This window comes from Gymnoscopelus braueri (assembly GCF_963280865.1).
Source record: "Gymnoscopelus braueri genome assembly, chromosome: 2".
In the NCBI taxonomy this organism is placed as follows: domain Eukaryota; kingdom Metazoa; phylum Chordata; class Actinopteri; order Myctophiformes; family Myctophidae; genus Gymnoscopelus; species Gymnoscopelus braueri.
In genome coordinates, this window is record NC_137604.1 from 46,551,156 (window position 1) to 46,574,715 (window position 23,560).

At 39.1% G+C, this 23,560-nt stretch overlaps 3 protein-coding genes across 6 annotated transcripts in view; 1 reads left to right on the forward strand and 2 right to left on the reverse strand.

The window, feature by feature from the left end:
• Positions 1–1,104: 1,104 nt before the first annotated feature.
• On the forward strand, positions 1,105–14,182 carry asah1b (N-acylsphingosine amidohydrolase (acid ceramidase) 1b). Its single transcript, XM_080456880.1, has 14 exons — positions 1,105–1,233; positions 1,355–1,401; positions 3,622–3,712; positions 4,105–4,191; positions 5,247–5,325; positions 5,516–5,590; positions 5,697–5,742; positions 6,238–6,382; positions 6,508–6,562; positions 6,811–6,892; positions 8,021–8,152; positions 10,554–10,677; positions 10,954–11,010; positions 12,915–14,182. Exons 1-14 carry the CDS (start codon positions 1,165–1,167, stop codon positions 13,002–13,004), a joined length of 1,179 nt encoding a protein of 392 aa, XP_080313006.1. The 5' UTR covers positions 1,105–1,164; the 3' UTR covers positions 13,005–14,182.
• Positions 14,183–16,548: 2,366 nt separating this feature from the next.
• LOC308095931 (dynein axonemal assembly factor 4-like) lies at positions 16,549–17,823 on the reverse strand (the record flags this gene model as incomplete). Its single annotated transcript, XM_080443103.1, has 1 exon — positions 16,549–17,823. The coding sequence occupies one exon, from the start codon at positions 17,821–17,823 to the stop codon at positions 16,549–16,551; it is 1,275 nt and encodes a 424-aa protein (XP_080299229.1).
• A 1,746-nt stretch (positions 17,824–19,569) lies between these two features.
• Positions 19,570–23,560, reverse strand: part of pcm1 (pericentriolar material 1) — a 39,326-nt gene continuing 35,335 nt past the window's right edge. For all 4 annotated transcript variants that reach the window (XM_080416889.1, XM_080416890.1, XM_080416891.1 and 1 more), the window contains 5 exons: positions 22,827–22,887; positions 21,675–21,916; positions 21,057–21,149; positions 20,334–20,457; positions 19,570–20,124 (listed from right to left, as the gene is read on the reverse strand). In XM_080416889.1, the coding sequence (XP_080273015.1) occupies positions 20,099–20,124; positions 20,334–20,457; positions 21,057–21,149; positions 21,675–21,916; positions 22,827–22,887 (546 nt within the window). In that variant the 3' untranslated portion in view covers positions 19,570–20,098. The remainder of the gene's footprint in view (positions 20,125–20,333; positions 20,458–21,056; positions 21,150–21,674; positions 21,917–22,826; positions 22,888–23,560) is intronic.

Consider the following 23,560-nt stretch of genomic DNA (forward strand, 5'->3'; position numbering starts at 1 on the left):
TTCTTATTTTCGTTATTTAAAACCCAATGAATTCTATGGCCGGGTTTTAGGACTACGAACTGTTTTGTATCGACAGGGGCTTATGAATTATAGTTGTTTCAATATTCATATATTCTGTCAGCCTTAGATCTTAAACTCAAATGCAGTGGTGGAAAGTGCATTTACTCAATTACGCAATTTTGAGGTATTATTTGCTATTTTCAAAGGACTTATACATTTGAAAACCTGCGAAATGGGACATTCTGCATAATGGGTACTTGGTACTTTAAGTATATTTTGATGCCAATACTTTTGTACGTTTACTCAAGTACATACATGAATACCTAACTTGTAATTGTAACAGACTATTTCTATTGATACTTTTACTTAAGTAAAACATTTGAGTACTTCTTCCATCACTGCTCAAATGTATGCGAACATTCTGTGCTTTGTGAAAAGCCGAATGTATAGTCCGTTGTACGACGGTGTCGCTTGTCAAGAAGAACAGATCTACAAGATCTACAAACTAACAACGCGTCGCATAGTGACTCCTTAGTTTAGCTTGTAGATCTGTTCTTCTTGTTGGCACGCGAAAACCACGTGCTTCCCGTAGTTGCATGGTAAACAGCGACTGGCAGTGATGCCATGTCCGCTTATTAGAAGCGACTTTGGCTTCTTTTTCTGTGAAGTTGATTGTAAATATTGGTGGTTGCGGTTTTTAGTTGCTTATTTGGGCTTGTGTCCTAATGTTAAGACAAGTGGTTCTCGAACATTTTCAAGTCAAGAACCCCCAAATTAACATGTATGTTTCTGCGGACCGAAAATATTTTATGCCAGAGAGATCACCATACAAGTACAACTACAAGATTGGTGGATTTGAAGATATGAATACATTTTGGTCTGAAGACAGTGGTTTTGTAATAATAACCAAAATCTCCAAAGTAACTAGAAATAAAGTTCTCAACAAGTTCACAATAAATAGCCAACGTAGAGTGAAAGTTAAGAGAGTGGTCGCTTCTTTTGGGCTCCATTTCATAGAACTGGTTGCTTATTTCTCTCGCACAATCTGGCAACACTGGTAAACACCAGCCACTGACTTCCGTGTTGCGCAGCAGAAGCAGATCACGGGAGTCAACCAACCACACAGACACTAGAGAGAGTTTTACTTGATTTTAAGTCCCAGACATGGACCGATTTGGTCTTATAGTTTTAGTGGCGTTCTTTTCGGGCGCATTGGCACAGTTTATACCACCGGTAAGTGAACTCTTATATGTGTGAAGACAACTATTTGAATGTTGTGTTTGTTTGTTTGATTGTTTGTTTGATTGATAGCTAACTGACTGTTGTATTGTTTGTCTATGTTTAAACTCCACAGTACACAGAGGAGTGTCGGACAGGCATGTATCCTCCCAACGGTCCCACGTAAGTAGAAAGTCACCCTCAAGACTATAATAACATTATTATTATAATACAAGATAAGTTGACTAACACTGTTACCAAACATTCTGCCAAGCAAGTAGTGACATGACTAGCCCTAGAATATCTGTGATCTTACATACATTTCATGTATTCCAAATACATGAAATGTATGTAAGATCACAGACATTCTAGGGCTATGACATGACATAAAGTGTGTAGAGTTTTTGATTGTTTGCAAATAGTGCAGTGCCTGCACTGTGGTCCTGTGTATTCAATTCATAGAGACATTTAAAGATGTATGATACAATAATATACCAGAAATCATCAGCACTAGTAGCAATAAAACATTATGTACAGTAAACAGTTGAGGGTGGGGGGTCATTTCTGCTGTTGAGCTTTAGACGTTAATAGGACCAGTTACCATTTGCAGACAGGTGATCTTTTATGCTGGTTTTGAAGGAGGTTAAGGAGTGGCAAACAATAGGTTACACAACACTGTTGTTTACAGAAGTTCCTCTCTAGTGGGGTCTGAGAAGAACCTGGAGGAGGTCCCCAGCAAAATGAGGAACAGTTATGTATGTTAGAATGTCATTCAGAGCAGACCATAGGTTTCACATAGGTTTCACTGTTATAACATCTCCCCCCCACCTACTGTCTACTGTCTGTAGCCTGTAGTGTAGCCACAAGGCAAGGAAGTTTTAAGCGACTGGTAGGGTATCCATCAATGGTGGAAGAAGTACTCACATTGTTTCCTTAAAAAGTAAAAGTATCAATACTGCAATGTAGAAATACTCTGTTACAAGTAGAAGTCCGGAATTCAAAATGTAACTTGAGTAAAAGTACAAAAGTATCAGCATCAAAATATACTTAAAGCACCAAAAGGGAAAGTACTCATTGTGCAGAATGTAGAATTTCTCATGTTCAGAATGTATAAAAAATATTCGCATTGCGACACATTGTGAGCTTGTAGATCTGCTATTTTCAAATAGACTAAATATATATACGGCTGAAGTGGTAAGTGTGTTTTGTAATAATAATCAAAATCTACAAAGTAACTAGTAACTAAAGTTTTCATATAATTGCAGTGGAGTAAAGTACAATATTTTCCTCTGAGATGTAGTTGGGTAGAAGTAAAAGTATTACAATTTGTAAATTCTGAAGAAATTAAAAAATACCTACTCATTTTATCTAAGTACAGTACTTGAGTACATGTACTTACTTATTTACTTTACACCACTGCTTCTAATGTTGCATTTCCTTCCATTGACAGCCCTCATCGAGAGATAGAAAGGTCGAGGTCCTATTTGCTTGTATTGATCGTATCAATATTGCACCTCTATGGACAGATTGGGTTATCCTCTCCTCTTTGTTCCTAGAACTTTAGTTTCACTGTAATCCACTGATGTCATGTTACATGTACTGCTCTCCTACAGTCTAAAGTGATGAATTCTTGTGTTCTAATTATTATTATTATCATCATTATTATTATTTTACATGCATTACTTGTATGTGCGTATGTTATGACATGAAAATGTTTGAGAACAACTGGTCTAGTCTACACACAGGTCTGGTTTATGTGACTGTGCCTCTTGAGTTGGCTGAAATAATGATAAGATGTTTATTGTTGAGTGCATCCACTTAAAATCAAATGGCAGCGTCAAAAAAAAAAATCACACCCTGTGTGAAGTGGGCGGTGTCTTGCTAGCTAATCACAATACTGAATGGAGTCAACCAATCATGTACAAAAGATAAATACATTTATTGAAACACTCTTTATGATGGACGAAACCATAACTTGAAAAAAACAAATTTTTGTTTTTTTTCAAGTTATGGTTTCTTATATAGGGCTATGCACATGTGTCATGTGACACTGGCCAATCACAGTCCTGAATAGACTGTGATTGGCCAATCACAGCGCAGGATAATTGTACAAATTTCCTGGGCCCAGATCACAGCGCAGGAAAATGTACATTTTTCCAAATCTCACTTATAGGGGCGGTTTCACCGCCCAAAAATACAGATACAGCATCATTATGCCTTAAACTGTTAGGTCCGTCATAGTCAAGTCATCATAGTCTGATTTGTCGAGGAAGAGAAATGAGACGGTCAAGAATGAAAATAGCTTTGTCATTGTTTTAGGAGATTTACACGATGACAGTGAATTTCTCAGATTTGCACTCTTGTGTTGCTGCAGTAATGATCTATTTAACCTTTCTGGATCAGGTTCAAAGGAGGAGTCCCATGGTACACAGTAGATCTGGACTTGCCTCCCAGCAAGAGATGGACCCAGTTGATCACTGACAAAAAACAAGATGTAAGAAATCTTACCTGAATATATTGTGTCATTTAAGGCACTGGATCTCAACAGTCGGGTTCGGGGTCCACCAGGGGTCCAAATGGACCCTTACCGGTCCGTAACTCTGCAAGTGTACAAATCCCTTTTGTACACTTTCAGAGTCAAAGCAATACTGAGGATTTTACAGTGTAGATTGGTGTCCCAGACATAACAACAAAAAATTATCAAATTGTCCCCCAGTCCATGGCCTAATGCACATCCAACTGGGGGTCCTTGAGTTGAGAATCACTGATTTAAGGTTCAAGATGGTTTACAGTATGCGTCTCTCACATCATACACAGCCCTGTTGTATAGCCCCATGGCATGTATGTACTAATAAGAAGAACCCTTTACTACTGTGTTATGTTTAGCTGACCAACATGATCCAGGTCATCAGAGACTTGGCTGATGCTTTCGTACCCAGTGGGAAGCTGATAGAAATTGTTGATATCGCTCTGGTGAGTGTGCTTTTTATTTACTGAATCCAATCTTACACCTCAGTTGTAAGAGAATTGATACATAATGTTATATGTTAATAATATATAATAGAAAGGAATATGAAATAATAACAACAATAATAATAATAATGTAATTATAAATGTAATTTGAATGAAAGTAATGGACATTTTGGAAAGTGACATCAATTATCCACTTGGTATCCTGTATGCAAACAGTTAAAATCTCTAACATAGTTTTACAAACAGCTTTTCAAAAAGAGGTTTGTCTTTTGAGTTAGATGCTAACTTACTGAAACTGTGAGGTGTTGGAAAAAGAAGAAACGTTATAACTCGGTGCTGCTTGAAATGATAATTTAGGCATTTAGCAGATACTAAAGGGAGAGGGATGGAAAGAGAACAAAATAGATCAGTATCATCATAGCAGTGTTAGGAGAGCAGAGATGGGATCTGGTGTAAAGAGGGAAAGGGAGGGGTCCTAGTACAGACCCCTGGGGGGTCAGTGGAACAGACTCCTGTCCTGATTAAATACTCACAGAGGGTAGTTATTAATGATTTAGCCATCAGTGTGGGAGGAGAGGATCAACAAAAGGCAGAAACTGGGCAAATTGCTGTCTTGTGTCTAACTGCCAAAGGTTCTCTTTCCATCATCTTGGCTCAAGCTAGAGCTGCACTATTAAGGCAAAAATCATAGTCATAATGAGATGATCAAATTAACTATGGACATAAACAACCCCTCTGGTGATACAGCGTCGGTTTGATCTTAATAAAGCCAATGTTTCTTCTCTACTTCAATAATCAAGTTCACCTTATCCATGATCACTGTGGTGGTGCAGATAGGGGTCGGACACAACCGCGAAAACACAGCAAACTAATATTTGAGGAGTGAACGACATCAGGTCAGGATAGTCTGATTGTCAGGATAGTCTGATTGAAATGTCCTATGTCTGGAACGGGAGTGAACTGTACAAGCACTGTAAATAATAACTTAAACGTATATTGACACAAGCAATTGAATGTAAAGGTTTTAAAGCTGTCTGATGTGTTCCTGTTTCTAGCCGGCTATTGTGCAGAGCCTCCCGTACCCTTTCGCTGATGAAATAAACGGAATTGCAACCGCCTCAGGCATTCCTCTTGGTAAGAACTCAGATACTTTTTATTTTTAACCTCCAGTCACTGATAGTTCCTAAAACTGTTCTAAAAATTTATGCACTCTTGACTGTTACTGCAAACCTATTTGTATGTAAGGGTTCACCCAATGTAATGTGTTGTATTAATAGGAACATATAGATGTCTGATTGCTTTTTCTTTTCTATTTGTAATGCAGGTGAAATTGCGTTGTTTAACATCTTCTATGAGGTGTTCACTGTGTGCACCTCAGTTGTAGCAGAAGACACTAATGGTAGGTGGTCAAGTTATTTTGCTAATTATCATTGTGAAATGTTTTCAAGTAAAACGGTGTTATTTCTCATGATGGCTTATTATTGGCTTTGGTCTTACTCTTACAGGTAACCTGATCCATGGCAGAAATCTGGACTTTGGATTATTTTTGGGGTGAGAATGCATTAAGTTGAAGGAGGGAGCTTTGGCATGTAACACTTGCAAGAAAGTATTACATTAATTTGAGCATTTAACTCACAGCAACATGTAAAAAAAAAAAAACTCAGCATTTTGCTCCCCTAAGACAAAATAAAGATACTTTCTAATTGCTTCATTGTGGGATCAAAACATAGCACCAAAAGGTGTTGAAAGGTCAGGGAGGAAGAGGCAATACCATTGCAATCTTTCCTTTTATTGTTACTCCTCCATTATAGTGGCATGCATATCCCTAGTAAACACTGCAAATGATGTTTGGCAGGTTCTTATAGGCTTTATTGGGACTGCAGCACACTGTACTACATCTCACTGTAGTACTTCCCCCTGTTCTATATCTCACAGCACTACATGTGACTGCACTATACTGTATGTGTCTTACTGCACTACACCATGGTATTGAATTCAGAGTTGGTCCAATGGAGCTGAAAACATAGTCTTTCTCTCTGTGTGTAGATGGGACGTAAAGAACAAGTCATGGGAAGTCAGTGAGAAGCTCAGACCTCTTGTGGTGAACATTGACTTCACCAGAAATAACAAGACTGTCTTCAAGTCCACCAATTTTGCCGGATACGTTGGTATACTGACTGGCATCAAAGCTGTAAGTTAACTGAAACAAAAAACAATAAAATATTAGTGAACCGCTTGAGCTCATGATGTCGATGCTATATTGGGCTTTCCTAGCTCCAGGTGTTATTTAACAAAACTTTTTTTCAATCTTCATAGAACACATTCACTCTGACTATGAACGAGCGCTTCAGTGTCGACGGCGGGTACATCGGTGAGTTTTTAAATTGTTCTCATTGCACTCCTGCTTTTAACTGACATTTGGTATAAACAGGTGCTGGAAAACCTTGGGTGCACTTGAGCTTAACAGGAAATTTGTATTTGTCCCTGAGGGGAAATTTAGTCTTAACAGGAGCCAAGGTGTACAGAATAACTGTGCTCTGTTCAAATGATTGAATATGCTTGAATGTGGGTGTTGTTTGTTTTTAAGGTTAATGCTTTTGTTTTTCTCTTCTACTTAAGGAATCATGGAGTGGATTCTGGGAAAGAGGGATGGCGCGTGGATGAGTTTCCTCACCCGCTCTGTCCTTGAGAACGCTACCAGGTCAGTTTCCTTATAACTATTAAATAAATGCGTATATTTATTTCAATTTTACTAATAGATAGATTGATATATGTGGAGTGTGAGCCATCATAGGAATAATGTCTTCCATCTACATTAGTATCTTGAATTACAGCTGATGCAGGGAATTCTCTGTTAAATGCCGCACAGTTGAAACAAATAACTATGCTGTAACACAATACGCCAGTGTCTGTCAGCCAGCTTGTTAACAGACAATCCTTCGTTCTGACTGCTTTAAAGACAGCATGCCTAGATTCTTCCAAACATTTCCCTTGGGGCTGAAACAAAAGTCTTATGTAGGGGGGGGGAAAGTAGGGCATCTGCACTTGCTACATGACTCCTAATTGTACCTCTGGGAACACAAAAAGAGAGATGAGCTTTTGTCATCTCGTACAACAGGAAATGAAAGGCTTCCACTGGGCCGTGTAATAGACTAATATTGTTTCTGCAAGACATGCGACAAACAATTCAGATGACTGGAATGCGCTTGTCAGTAAAAAAAAGTGTTAATTTAGCTCTGATAGTGTACTGAACCAAAGGGAACGCGTATGGGGCCATTTGGTTACATTTGTACACTCAGTTAAATTAACCCATTAAGACCGGGAACGCATCTTTGCTTCTGGGGGGTCCCTGGAACAAAATATTTTGAGGTGGGGGTCCGTGGCCGAATACATATAACTTTGGTTTGAGCACCACTGATATAGCAACATAAGTTTTTTTAAAAAACTGTTAGGATTTAGAAGACATTTGTAGAATCCCCAGAAGCTAAGATTTGGGTTACAAATGTTCGCTTTAAAAAATATATATATATTCAAAGATTTGCACACATTTTCAGGATTTTTCAAAAATAGCAGATCTACAAGCTCATAGCCGCGCTATGCGCTTGTATATCTGCTATTTTTGAATAGCCAAAGAAATCTAAGAATGACACAGATGCGTTCCCGGTCTTAATGGGTTAACAATCCCAGATTTTACTTAGTATTAGGATTCCCACATGCTCTTTCCACATGCCGTACATTGCTGTTTGCAAAAATCAGGAACTCAATATTAGCTTAATGTTCTGTCATGCCGCTCTCCTATTTCCCTCTCTGTCTCTCTCATTCTCTCCAGCTATGAGGATGCCAAGAACCGTCTGGCCCAGACCAAGCTGCTGGCTCCCGCCTACTTCATCGTGGGAGGAAACCAGACAGGCCAGGGCTGTGTCATCACCAGGTCCAGAGAGCTCAGCCTGGACATCTGGGAGTAAGGAGCTGATTTTCAAGTGTTTTTCATTGTTTGAATTAGAACATTTTCTGATGGCACAACTTTGGAGCTTGTGAGGGTTTTGGTTTGCATTTGGATTTGCTGGTCAAGTCCTTCTCCGTGTACTGAGGACAGTGATGTTGCTTTGTCCCAGGCTAAAGGGGAATGGGCAGTCCATTCTAGATGACATTTGGGGCCACTTTGGTCCCAAACAACATCTCTCAAAAACTGCTGGCTGCATTGCCATGGAATTTGCATGACTCTTATTGATTTTGATTATTCCATGGCCTTTCCGCTAGCGCCATCATTAGGCGAGAATTTCAAGCGCACAAGATAATCTCAAAATCGGAAAAGGGCAAAAAGATCTGAGCACCCAAAAAAGGAACGGAGGCTACGAACTTGAATGTCTATTACAAAGGTTAAAAGTAGGGGTGTGCCGATATATCGCCCGTCCCGCGATATATCGCGATACGTTTTCGTGACGATATGTATCGTTTTGGGGGGAAAAAATATCATTTTGAAAAAAAATATATATATACATAATATACATAATAATGCAAATACAGAATTATTTGTTTGCATTAGCTTTTTTTCTCCCCCATATATTTTCATAATAAAAAAGTGCGTATCGTATTGTAACGAAATCGTATCGAAGTTGTGAGCCCAATATCGTATCGTATCGTTTCGTGAAATTCTATCGGCACACCCCTAGTTAAAAGCCCACATGTTTTGATGGAGCTGGTCCTTCATCAGGGCCAGATCTAATGGGCAGATTGCTGAGTGCATTTATGTTCCCCAAAGGATGACAGTCCGATGATTTTCGTGGCCCTGTGACCTTTCCTCTAGTGCCACCCTTGCTGTAGGTCAAACTTTACATCTACTTACCATCCTAAACTAAAAATATATATTTATTGTTGTTGTATGGATGGTAAAGAAAAAGATGTCCATGTGGGAATGAAACCGGGATCCTGTGTTTTAACAGACAAGAGCAAGACATTATAGCCTGTTATAACTTATAACCTAGAACACAGTACTGACTTTTATAGATGGTGGTGTGTCCTTTGTGACAATGGCTTAGTTTGAACTCCTTTCATGAACCCTGTAGTGTCTTGTGATTGTTGTGAAATTTGGTCATGAGGTTTCTGTCTGATTAGCCGTCATCAGATATTTCACACACAGCACACACACACACACACACACACACACACACACACACACACACACACACACACACACACACACACACACACACACACACACACACAGCACACCAGATGATGTTTGTTCTGTGCTGTGTGTATTTTGGTACATAATCTGTATTTCCAGTACTTGACTGTCAGTCTGTCGCAACATCTGTCTGTATATGATCTTATTGTTTGTTTTTAAATCTTTAAATGGATTAGTACCATTTTATCTTGAATTATATGTTCCATCCAGATCCCTGAGGTCAGCTGATCAACTGCTGCTTGTCGTCTTGTCGTCTCTCAAAAAATTACTTATTTTCTATCAATTACACACCCCATGAAGCCTTGAATTCATCGAGATTTTTTTTTTGTCTCATTCCTAAGCCAATAATTTCATGACCGGCGGAGTCTCCGGATTCTTGAGTCTCCTTTGAGTCTCCTACTGACCGATGACCTGGTCATCAAATTATTGGCTTAGGAATACGACAAAAACTAAAACATCTCCACGAATTCAAGGCTTCATGGGGTGTGTAATTGATAGAAAATAAGTATTTTTTTTAAGCAAAGAGGGTGGGGAGCCTTCTCAATTGTAGATCGCAAATTGTGGAACCAGCTACCTTGTCATGTCAGGCTGGCTCCCACACTACCTGTAAAAACGAATTTTCATTCCTTGGCTTTTAACCCTGATTGACATTTGTAAGTCATGTTTAATTGTATTGTGTGTTAATTTGTGTTAATTTGTATTGCATTATGTTTTCATTTGTTGTTATGCCTACTGTGCAGCACTTTGGTCAGCTGTTATTTTGAAATGTGCTCTATAAATCAAGTTGGATTGGATATGTGTCTCTGTCTACGTCAGTGGCGGAGCGTCCGGGGAGGCCAGGGAGGCGGCCGCCTCCCGGCCCGCGACCCTCGCGGGCCCGTGCCGTCAGATAATAAATCGGTAAAATCAGGCAAAAATACGAATTAAACAACATAACCCTAACCTAACCCTACCCTAACCCTAAAACCGAAATAAAGTGACAAAAAGCCCCCCAAAAAGTGACCGAAACCGCCGCCGCCGCAAACCCGCAAAATGTGGGATGTGCACCCACGCGCGCAGGGGGGGCCTGATCACTGTGCTGTGCCTCCCGGCCCGGCTTTGATTTGTTCCGCCACTGGTCTACGTATATTCATCTCTCTATTGAATGATTCAACTCTTCTCTCCCTCCCTCCAGGATTGAGCTGAAGCTGGGTAGGTGGTACGTTCTGGAGACCAACTATGACCACTGGGATAAGCCTCTGTTCCTGGATGACCGCAGAACACCAGCTATGAAGTGTATGAACCAGACCTCGCAGGGAGTAAGTAAAATGGAAAGTGATTTACATAAACCTATAGCTTTCCTTTAAATAAATGTACAGGTGCTTTGACAGTAATTCTATATCTGCAAGAAAAGTGCAAAAGTCTTATAAGATTGAAGTTCAACTCCAACTCGAATGCATTTGTATAGCCCTTAATCTCTGTTCACATGCCAGTCTCTTGCTTTCAGAGGCTCATTATATTCAGGGAAGGACTGTAGAATTTCAGCCTTATTTTACTACTAACACACACTTAATCTCCCTCTTTGTCTTTCATAGAACATCACATTGAAGACGATGTACGATATGCTCTCAACCAAACCAGTCCTGAACAAAGTGAGTCTTTTGTTGACATTAGCCTTATTTCTGTGGCGTTATATAGCTGGATTGATGTGACCTGCCTTGGCAAAATAGGTTATTAGTCATTAAAACTCATTGACAAATCATATTAAGTGAAACAATTATATGCTGCATTATTATAAACCAAAAGTATTTGCTTTCATAATTCGCAAATGGTGTTGCCCAATTTGAATTGGCCTGAGAATTGAATAATTAGTATATGTATATACAGTATATATACGTTTTTTTAAACAATCTTCTGTACCATTGCTGTCACGGCTGTGACTCTTGTTGTAGAGCTACATGATTATGGCAAAACGTGTTATCACTATAGGTCCATATAGAGATCAGTTATTTAAAACATATCGTCAGTGTCCAGCCGGGACCAGCTAATTCCATTTTCAGTTTTTTTTTTTTTTTTCATAAATCAACGCTATTGAACCCCCTCTACATCTGTGTATTTTTTTTTTTAATAATAACATATGAAAAGTATTAAAAAGCGCCTCTGACGAAAACTCCTAACTCCATTGGACCCTCAAACTGTCCGTCAAAAACAAACAACTCCCCCCTCCTCTCAGGCTCTCGAGAAGCTCTGCTCTGTATGAGGCAGACAGGGAGAAGATTTTTCAATGCTTTTGGGAGAACATAAACTGGGAAGAGAAGAGAATGTATGTGCAAGGTTTGATAGATGTCACCCCAGTAAAGAGGAGAAGGGTGTCTTCACAAAGGTCATCTGCTCGTGTTTTCTTTTTAAATGTTAATGGACAGAGAATGAGTGTGTGCAGGAGTTTGTTTCAAACATCTCCAAGAGCTCAAGGAGATCATGCCAAAAGACTTTCACAGCTTTTATGACAATCTAAAGCACTAAGAAACACCCACCACACACACGCAACACACAACACACAACACACAACAGTGTGATAATAAAATGTTGATAGGTATATGATAGGTAAATTCAACTGTGGTTGTTATTGTTAGTGCAGTAGGCTACAGATTTGATAGGCTACAGATTCTATTTTTCATGAATGTATTTTGTATTTATATGCCATTTATTTATTGTTGGTGTGCCATGATCGCTTTTGTTAAATACATGATTGAGTATTGAGGCAGAATTGTTTGTTGCACTCAACTGTAGAAGAACAACAGTGGTAACAGTTAGATCCATGGTTGTTTACAATGCATGTTAAAATAAAAGTTGTTTAAGTACAGAATTTAGCTTGATCTATAGTATATGAGGATGGCGCTCACCATAAATAGCTGATCTCCAAGCTCACAATGCGTTGTGATGTGTTGTGAGCTTTGAGATCCATTGCCAGCTGTTCTTATCAATGATGGACAAAACCTCCTAACTCCACTTGCACTGGATTTGGGTAAAGTGTTGATAATATAATGACACATGTAAGTATCTGATAATATATAAAGTCACAATACCAAGTTTGATGAGGCAGTATTGCTTTGTTTTAAAAATATAAGGTTTTCTTCATTTTCTGAAAAATTGATATTTTGTTTTTCATTTCCTGAACAATTACCATTTTGGATTTAGCTGGTTCCGGCCGAACAGCAGAGATATATGTGTGTATTTATTTATTGTGTCGAATTATTTATTTACTTTGTGTAGTAATTATCATGGCATACAGTTGAATTATTGCAAACTAAGGAAATATTAATTCAAGAAATTAAAACAAACATCGAATGGCTTGCAGTTGCATTATTGCAGATAGCCTTTTTGTCTTTTCGGACGAATATGTTCGGTGGCCAAATTTTTGGTGCATCCCTAAAAATAACACTTGAAGAGTAGAAAGTAAATGATTTCTACTGAAATTTCTACTGAGTGTAGTTGCACACAACGCAACCACAGCGGACTCATTTATGTCTTCCATTCTCCACTGTGTCCTCTGCAGTTGACCACATACACAACCCTGATGGAAGTGTCCAAGGGCAGACTGGAGTCCTACATCCGTGACTGCCCTGACCCCTGCATGCCCTGGTGAACATCTCCTCTACCTCTTCAGTTTTCTAAACGCCTGATTGCACAGAATGACTGGGAGAGAGAGAGGGATGAGCTCAGGTCTTTCCTCAGTGACTAATCATAGGAACCAAAGATTGCCTCAATGTTGTTGCACTCTCACGAGTATTTTTAACCAAAGCAGATAAGAGCGTCCAGGTGTTGCAGAGGTAAAGTTGCTCCCCACCACCGTGGAGACTGGGGTTTGATTCCTCCGCGGTGTTTCCGGCTTGGACAGGCGCTCCAACAAACATAATAGTCTCTGTGCATAAGTGTAGTCGCAGGTTTCCAGAAGGTGGCATAACCGATTCCTGTTTCAGTTCATTTTTCCATTCCATTTGATTTGCTCATCAGCAGTTTTGAACTGTAAACACATGTGAATGTGTCATATGTGTATGTGTATGTGTATGTGTATGTGTATGTGTATGTGTATGTGTGTTTAAATTGGCCTCTGAGCCAAACAAATAACGGTATGGGCCTATGGGGGAAATGAACTGGAATAGGAAACGGGTATGCCACCTTCTGGAAAACTGGGACTACATTTATGCCCAGAGCCGGTTGGCTGTACAGCACTAACGACTCCTACAGGTTGGTTGCCTATTCGGTAGGTAGCAGAACTTTGAAGAATGGCATTTTATGCCCCCTCACTGTCGGGTGAAAAGAAGTGGTTGAGGACTCCATGTGTATCGGAGGAGACGCATGGTTGTCTACACCCTCCCATAGATCCAGAGCAGTGACTGGGATATACTGTACATGGGGGGGAAATAGCAATGACTAAATTAGGGAACATTGAAAAAATTTAAATGCTGATCAGCTGAAATTCAGCTGGCAATAATACAACTTATTAACCTGAAGTCAGTGTAAAAATGAAACTGATATTTTATGGTAATATTTGACCACTTGTTTTGTACTGTATGGCTGAAGGCAGAGAATGTGTTTTTTTTAATGTGAGATATGCAGTATGTGATCATTCTGTCAGGTTCTGCCAGATCCCCTCAGGGGGGACATAGGAAGGATGCCAGATAATTTGTTGAGAACCACAGTGTGATAACGCAAGAGCATTAACGGAACATGACTAATCATTTCACTTTTACTGATAATTGTACGGTCTACTTTGCACTGTTCTCGTAATGAATTTGGTGGTAATAAAAACCTATGACTGTGTTTCTGACATTTCGTTTAAAAACTTTCTTTAGAAAGAAAGTCAGGCACTTATTGGAAATGACTGGTGGTAAAACCGTGAAGGCCGGTGGCATTCAATCAGTGTTTTCATTTGAACAAAAGCGCTGAGCACTTTCCACAGCTCAGAGTAGATTGCGGCACTCAACCACAAATCATTTGAATCATGATTACTGCTGAACACTGCATGTCCTGCTGTGTTTTGAATGTGATATTTTTCGTTTTATTTCTTTTTAATTGAAATGATACATCCCCTGTGGAGTTTTTGATCTAAACAGGATTCCTTTCAATAACAAATTTAAGGTTTTCAAATTGCTTTTTCTTTTCTGCGACTGATGCAAAATGAAAATGAGCTACTGACAAATCTTTATCAGGAACTTTGGGCTAAATGCCAAGAAATCCAAGGTTTATGGAAAGCCATTTTAACATTTAATCGACGCACAATCCTGTAATGGATTGTGGGTCTGTAATTATATTTGATCTAATCCATTATCCAACATTTGTCCTAGTCAAAATTGTAGTCTGTCTCACTAGCCGTAACGGGTAATTACAGATATCCGTAGTAATAAGCCTGGAACACATATGTTGTTATTCAAGCCAGGAACACCAATATGTATAGTTGTTGCTATACAGTATGTAGCAACATTTCTTTTTTCAAATCGGCCTAAAATGGGTTAATATCTACAACTTTGATTACATTTGATGTAATACAACTTTGATTCAATTTAAGATAACTTTAAACAAGACCAGGAGACCTGGTTCTGCCAGACCCAGAATAAGTACTTTATAAGATCAGAGCACTACGTCACCGGACTTCACATGACGTGTCAGCCTGTGTCTATGCCCATGTATGGACGAAAGGGGGACAGACCTTTTTTGGCTGGGGCCGGAGGACAAAGTGACCATGCCCATGTATGGACGAAACAGGTACAAAGCCTCATGTAAGCCCGACCCCTTGGGTCTGGCAAATATGAAGTGACTGTTTCAACATTAAATAGCTAGACTGGATATGTATTGCAGATACAGTATCTGTAATTAAATTCTTCCTAGTCAAACTGAACATTTCTGACACCTACAGTGACATCCTTCCTATCCACAATTGTCATTATATATCCGCGTCATTCTTCCCAGGACAAATGATGTCACTTTTGCCATTGATGTGTATTGGGCTTTTCTGGATATCTGTAGTAGCATTCTTACTAGGAGAAACTCCCATTTTCGATATCAGCAATCCAAATCTAAATGTTACTAGTCATAATTTTAATATATGGCTAACAGTGGTTACAATATATGACCAGTAGGTGCTAATTGACAAATCCACTTAGCAGTTCTTACGGCTATTTATACTAATATAATTTAAATGATCATCTACAATGCCTGGATTGTGATAGACAATTGTGGCAACACTTGTTTTAAGAGCTTTATTAGTATGAGATGATCACCTGCAGACACTTCACTCTGCTTTGTCAAAACTCCTACAGTACTTTTAAGTTTACATGTAAAACGTTTGGTTTTACCTGATATTATTCTTGAATATGAGGTATGTGTGACTGAGGTAAACCGACGTACTTAAAGGTAATATTGATACGATCTTTGTATTGACAAATATTAGAAACAATAATACATCTACAAAGCTTTTAGAACGGTGCAGAATAATTGACTGGTTGAATAACATGTTTATTAACAGTACATGTACAGTCTCAGGTTATGCTAAAAGGATAATCCCCAGGGGCTTGTTTCCATTGAAGCATCACTTTTATAAAACAAAAAATACAACGTAATAATTAAAAAAATGTTGAGAGGCACAAACTTATTGTCTTGTTTACACCTGTAATCATGGTTGCTTCTGTTTTCATTGGGGAAGGTACTTTTTTCCTAAAGAGATGCTTGGAGGCAGCCGCCACCTTACAACCTTCTAAATTGCATTAATGTTGCCTTATAGACGTGATGCAGGGGAAATAAGGAACCTTATGCAACAAGGGTGTTGTAATGTGGAGGTGGGTCCAGTGTGACATCTATAGCACCTTTAAGTCTGCAGTACTTAGCCCTATGTGGGTTTTTATCTCTGCCAACAAAAGGCGGAGCAAGAGATTTTGTTTTTTGCCACTGTGTGGGTGTGTGTGTGTGTGTGTGTGTGTGTGTGTGAGTGAGTATGGAGCTAATGTCACAAAACGCTGATCTTTCAAATTGGTTCAAAAACATTTTGTGATTTAATAATTGCAAAATTATTGTCCTACCACTATGGACGACAGCTAGCCATTGTTACTGAACTTTAGGTTTCCTCACTCACTTGCTTCAACATATTGCTAAAGTCTGACAAATCAATTCCCACTTGGTACAGTTACAGAAAATCATGACATTTGGGGAGCCAATTCAGTGTCTACTAGTGCGCTATCTTCATTCTTCACCTGTTCTTCACATAACTCAACCTGCCCACTGACACTACCTTGAATAATTAGCCTGATTCTCTGTACATCTGCCTGTAGGGATTCATTCTGAGGAGCAATCATCAAAGCAACTTGGTAATCCTCAAGGCCTTCTGTGTAGAGTTCCTGCTCACAGAAAGCAGTTCCTCGCCGTACATGTGCTCTTACTCTGGCAGACGCATTGTCAGGAACTGGTGGTGTCAGTAGATCAAGTGCCTTAGAGGAATCCTCAATAGCTTTGTGAAAATGTCTTAGTTTCAGATGACAGGCAGCCCTGTTCGAGTACAAGGCCGGGATCATTCTGTTCAGCTTGATCGCAAGGTTGTAGGCATTTACTGCACCCAGGTAGTTTCCAATTGAAAAACATTTGTCTCCTTTCTCCTTCAACCAGTCTGGGTTCTTCTCTTCGTCCTTCAAGTCATTCAGTTCTGCAAGGTCTGCACTTATTGCACGTCTGGCTTCAGCTTGCTTTTTGAGCCACTCCTCCTCTTCTGGCAATCGGGATTCTCTGAGTGGCGTGGGGAGCCCTCGTGGGGTAAATTTGAGTTGAATATTTCCAAAGGATCTTGGCGCAGGCAAATTGACCTGCCTTTTCTTGCTGCTTCCCTGATCACATTTGACCATGCGTGTGTCTGAAGATGTGTTCATTTTCTCCAAGCTGGTGCTTGGAATTTGCATTTTGACAAACGGTTCTTTGACTGTTACTTTTTCCTCCTTTAGTTTCCATGATTTCACTTCTGCTGTTACTTCATCATCTCTCGTTTTCTTGATCCTCTCTCTCTCTTCCTGCTCAAGCTTCATCATTGTGTCCAATGCATATTTTTTATCTTCTCTCTTTTTTTCATCTTTGGCTTTGGTGTCTATTGCAATCTTTTCCTGGTATTTCAAGAGTGCCCTCTCTCTAATAATTTGCATTTGCTCTTTATTGTTGTTCCTAATCATGAGATGCTCCCACAGCCTGTGGGCCCTCTTCTGCAGAATGATAGCTGCAACACCATTTCCAATCTGTGTATTGCTTTCATCATCAATGACAGGTTCAAACAGAAACGCTTCAAACAGAAAGGGTGGGAAATGGACCTTTAGATATTCATCTGTAGAAAGTATATCCACCTTCGCAACCTTTGTACCTTTTAAAGGTACATTTATGTAAACAGTTGATTCTGTCTGTTTCCATGAGTAGTCTTTAATGATCAAAGGCATTGCCAAGTAAATTCCAACAGTTAAGTTTGCTCTTACTAACTGCTGTTATTAACTGTTCTTGATTAGGATTATTAACTATCAATTAACTATTGATATCATACTTAAAATCTATATGCAACAAGTGCTTTCCAAACTACAATGCTGCGCAAGCTTTTATAATGTAGCAGTGATGTCATAGTTCCTCGCATTATGATTGGTGGAGAGGAATTACAGAGTTCTAGAACTCCGAACACACTCCGAATGTACCTGACCTGTATCCTAGCAACAATGGCCGCCAACTGTTGAATGAGTCTAGTTACACATACTTCAGCATCTATAGAATCTAAAGTATGTGTTAACTGTGTATGTGTGCCACTCTCGATCTGCTTCTCCGATTGGTGAAACACTTACTTACTTAACGCCCATTTATGGAGATCCTTGAACTCTCCCAAGTTGTTGCGGCATAGACTGGCCTCAGAGTACTCTGATAACAGGTACAGTATGGTACTACTCTGCTCCGATGGTGGGTATTACACTAGTAATAAATCTATATTAATCTCTGTGTGTCCCCCGCATATTGAGAACCATCCGACCGATCATCCTCAAACTTGGCATCTATCTTTCTTCACAAAACCTGTGTCTATCTGACTGTGTGACTGTCTGCGTGTCTATCCCATAGTCCAGGGTCTCTAAAATAGGCACCAAATTTGGCCCAGATGTAGCCCAGGGCGTGCTCTGATCGAGATGAATTGTTGTTTCATAAACACAAGGTTGTTGGTTCAAATCATCTGTGTACCTATAGCATGAGAGAAAAGTCAGTGCTTTGTTAGCAGAATACTATAGTTTCTGGGAAGGGGGGTTTGTTTGCAAAATATAGCTTCTTATTTCCAGAGAGAGGCTACTAGATAGGGAAACTTAATTCTTCCCATGCAATAGTGGAATTAATTTAGTATGCGAGTACATTGTGCTGATATTTATTAATAGAAAATACATTTAGTTTGTTTTATATTCTCTCTCTATATATATATATATAAATCCTATTCGAAAGATACAGCAGTTAGTATGAAACAGGATAGGTACAACCTGTACCTATCCTGTTTCATACTAACTGCTGTTGCTATGAATTTCCACACAAGGATCAATAAAGGTCTCTGTCTGTCTCTATCATATATTATGTATTCTTGGTATGAAAAGCAATAACGATATTTTGTCTAGTTCAACCCTCTCAGTCTATGCGTCAAAGTGTCCCTGAGCAAGACAACTCCTCCACGGGTGCCGTCTTAATAGCATCCACTGCACCTTGACCTGATAGAATGGGTAATGCAGAGGACAATTCCAGATATGTGCACATGTACTTGGAAAATAATTATGGAAGGCAAAATCCATCTGCTGTACATGTAGTTGTAGATGTGTAGTTGTCTTGAATTCTGAATACACTGGACGCTAACAATGCAATTGATCATGTTTTGACATGAACAGGGAATGAGCCCACTTCTCTCAATAGCCCGGTTATCAGTGGTACTCAAATACTTGTACTGCAATCATTTGATAAATAATATATAATCACAGCTGTCTGTAATCTAAGAATCATGCCATCGTTTACCGGTGCACCTCTCACCCAGTCTGGAATCTGCTTTAAATGTTTCTGGCTACTACTTCATTGTTGGCAACTGCTTATCTAAATTCTATGCCACAGTATACCAACAACAACATAATTTTAAGACAATTTGTAAACTTCAGTACAAATGAATGACAATTACACCACTCTCAAAAGATTCAACTTCTTTTATTTATTAAAACCTGTTACCTGCTAACATTAATGGAAATAATGGGAGTCAAGAACAAAGAAAAACACACTAAAGCAGCAGAACGAGGCAAAAATAGACAAAAATAGAACATTTAAAACTGAATTCAAACTGATCCCAGAACAGTAAAAGTAACAAAAAGAATGAGGGCTACTAGAAAGAAAATAAAGATTCAAACAGAGGCGTACAACTTCGTCAACAGCAGCATAGGGGGAAAACAACCTAAATCAGCAACCAATTAAATGAACATGTTGAGGAATAAAGTGATTTAAGTGTTGATTATGTGTAGCTATAGCTTTTATTTCAATATGTGTTTGTTACTGCAACCTGTGATGAATCTTCTGAACCGTTGCTCCTGCCACGTTATTTCAACAAAGAACAATCAACAAAAAGAACAATCGATCGTCCGTTGATACAGGCTCAGTGTGCGAGATTGATGCTACTGTAGTGTTTCTAAAAATCAATGGATATTTAGACGTTGGTGCGATTCTTCATGCACTCTGGGCACCAAGACTTTCTGTAAGAAGGAAAAGCAAACGTGACACTATGATCAAAATCACCTAAGCTGGCTATTGCATTTATTCCATAATATAAAGTAAACATCACAGAAATGTTGTATTGTCTATATTTGATATGATCAAATATTAGCTCAAGCCTAAATTGAACGGTTTTGAGTCCATTGATAATTATAGAATTAGTTAGTTTGGAGTAAACCGTTTTCTATACCTGGTTCTTTGAGTGTGTGTGCGTTTCCCACCAGCACAGTCAGTGTGTTTCTGTTGTGGTTGAGGATCTCTGCTGACAGGTTGTTGCTCTGCTGTTCGTCCACAATCCGCTTCTGAAGCTCCTCCTGACAGCAACACGTGCAGGTTAGTTCAATTCATATATTCATGAACAGTTCCTATTTGTTATGGACAGCATCACATACCCAGCCTTTACTTGACCTGGGTAAGAGGAGTGATAAGCTTGTGCTGATTGGTTAAAGTCTATAACCCTTAGGGCTAATATGGCAGCTGGCCAATCAATGCAATGCAAAACCACATATTCCCCAGGAAAACATTAAAATAAGTGCTGCAAAAGCGGCAATTGTCGCTCCGGGTTATATTATGGTATCGAAACAGCTGTTGGACAGATTGGGAATTAAGGAATGAGATCTTTCATGGAGTGGTGAGACAAGATGACGGAGCATGGAAAATACTTGAACATTCTGGACTGAGAGAGTTAACTTAAAGTGATGATCAAATACCATTTTCAGACTTTTATTTACTTTGAGAATAAAATAAGGCTATGGGTATGTGTGATAAACCCAGCATCCATCGTTGTCCTCTTTATCCAACCTCATGCAAAGGCATATCAGCCCAAGCAAGGTGAGCTGGATAAACTCGGGCAAGAACAAATGTGTAGTAGGTGATCATCTATATTAGTGAGTATTATACGAGTGATCTGTACCTCGCACATTACAGAGAGCTGCATGGGAAGATCCTCCACCTTAACAAAGTCATCCTCATCAGACTTCTGGCTGGTGTTTCCTGATCCCACCTCCTGTGACAAAGACAGTTCACATCTATTTAATCTCCTAGTAATGATGGCACGGATGCAGGCAAACATTTGCGTCATGCAAAATGTGGTCTCATTGTATGCATCACTAATGCACACACTAGTATTAATTAGATAGGCGTGAAGTGATCGGTCCAATTGATAGAAAATAAAATAATCAAATGAAATTTTAGTGATCAATCAATTTTAGTGATGCATTATGTAACGTAATTTTTTGCCATTTACAACTTCACCATAATGTGAACGCTTGTCTTTGTAGCATATTATAAAAAGAAGTTAACATTTTCACATAGCATCTTTTTGGGTTCAGATAACATGTGATGCGCATTTGCTATCATTTTGTACTTTATTACTCATTATCATTTTATACCCATTTTACGATCTAAATTATTCATCTAGCTTCAAATAGTTGAGGGAAAAAACAGATGAATGGATTTTGAAAATAGTTAGAAACCTTTCTAGATTTGGTGTAAAGGGGTCATTAATGGAGGAGAAGTATACATGTCTTACATCTACGTTAATCATGACAGGGGACTCTGTGTCGGGGCTGCTGGTGGCGGAAGCAGCCTTGGATGCTTCCTGACCCTGGCTGTCTGTGGTGTTGGTCTCTGGGGCCGCGGCTGCACCTTCATCTCCCCCATCGCATTCAACACTTTCCCCTTCAGGACCTCCGTGCTCCACCCCAGCACCCACATTCCCCTCTGGGGATGCCACACGCTCCGGGGATTTAGACTCGGACCGGTTGTTCAGGACTACATGGGAAGACGAGGAAGAGACGTGTGTTAACTAGGGTTGTCACAATAAATGACGAATACATCGCGAGTAATGATTTAATTGTGATTTGGCATTGAACGTTGGAACATAAAAATCACATTTCTGTTTGTATTTTTAACAAATAACTTAAAAATATACAAAGAAATGACTGACAATGATCGGTGCCAATAATCAAAATAAATAATGTGCCAAAGCATGCCATACATTTTGTACTTTCAAAAATAGCAAAAATAGCCGATCTACAAGCTCACAACGCGTCACATAGCGACGTGTTGTGAGCCGGTATACTGGCAATTGTTTATATATTTTTTAAATGTATGAAAAAAAATTAACAGATGAATCATACAGATGAACGGAAACGATTCTGATGATAATGCAAAGGAACTGTGATTGTCTCAGAAAACTGCGAGTATTATAATAATTGTTATAGTCCTAGTGTCAACATGTTTATGGAACAAACAGAGGTCATGTGGCCACTCACTGGCAGACATCTCAAGTTTTACCCCTCACAGAAACCTTCCCTTCACCTGTATCAGGCCACCATGAAAGATGAATACAGACACACAGGCTAAAAAGGATCCAGTTTATGTGTAAAAGTGCTTTATGCTGGTAATAAAAGTGAATATGACACCAATGTGAGTCAGGGGTAATAAACTTTAGCACCTGTGTGTGTGTGTGTGTGTGTGTGTGTCTCATTTGTTGGTCATAATACATGGATGAAGAAGGGCATAGTCATCTTGTGTAATGTTTAGGTCCAACACTGCTTTACGTCTGCATGAAACCAATGCGTTATTTTAGCAAACCACCATCCATTTCTTTCATTTCCTTCCTACATACAGTACATGTAGGAATAAAAAATAGTTTATTTAGGTGACAACAAATCCTCACCATAATTATTCTCTGAACAGTTCTGGTCAGATGTTGCCTCCTGCCCTCTAGGCTGCGCTCCCTGAAATACAAAAAGACAATTACACCGGTCAGAGTCAGACCAACGATTAATCAAATTACACTTGAATCAGAACCACTTTATTGGTAAGTGTGCTCATGATGAGGAATTTGACCTGTTGGGTTGCTCAAAGAAAACACGACAGGTGTTAAGTAGCACTACCCTCATTAGGAGACACGTTGGAATGTAAGCTGAGAGTGAAGGGAATATTAGCCTGGCCCCAACGAGATTCCGGTTCTATGACCCAAATTCATTCTGCATCAGTCATTCTGTATTCACTGTGCAACATGTAAAATATTTGTACAACTAAAGGAAAACGCTAGGGCTGTGAATCGTCTGCTATCTCACGATTCGATTCGGATTCTTGGGGTCACGATTCCGATTTTTTCAAAACAAACGATTCTCGATTCAAAAACGTTTTTTTTCTGATTCAAAACTATTCTCGATTCAAAACTATTCTCGATTCAAAACATAGGATGTCATGATCTACTCCAGTCTGCTAGCATGAAAGCAGAGAACATTTACGTAGCTTTTATAATTGTAAAGGTTTTATCAACTGATATAATAATGTAAACACACAAAGGTAAATCCAAGACAACATGTCTCATTTATTCATGCTTGCATGCATTTTATCTTGTACAAAACATATTAACTTCTGACATTCAGTTACATCTAA

Excerpts from the sequence above, each read along its gene's own strand:
- asah1b (XM_080456880.1), top strand. The coding sequence starts at position 1,165 with ATGGACCGATTTGGTCTTATAGTTTTAGTGGCGTTCTTTTCGGGCGCA. Across the intron at positions 5,743-6,237 it reads GACTTTGGATTATTTTTGGG|ATGGGACGTAAAGAACAAGT; the intron begins GTGAGAATGCAT and ends CTCTGTGTGTAG. Across the intron at positions 11,011-12,914 it reads CCAAACCAGTCCTGAACAAA|TTGACCACATACACAACCCT; the intron begins GTGAGTCTTTTG and ends TGTCCTCTGCAG.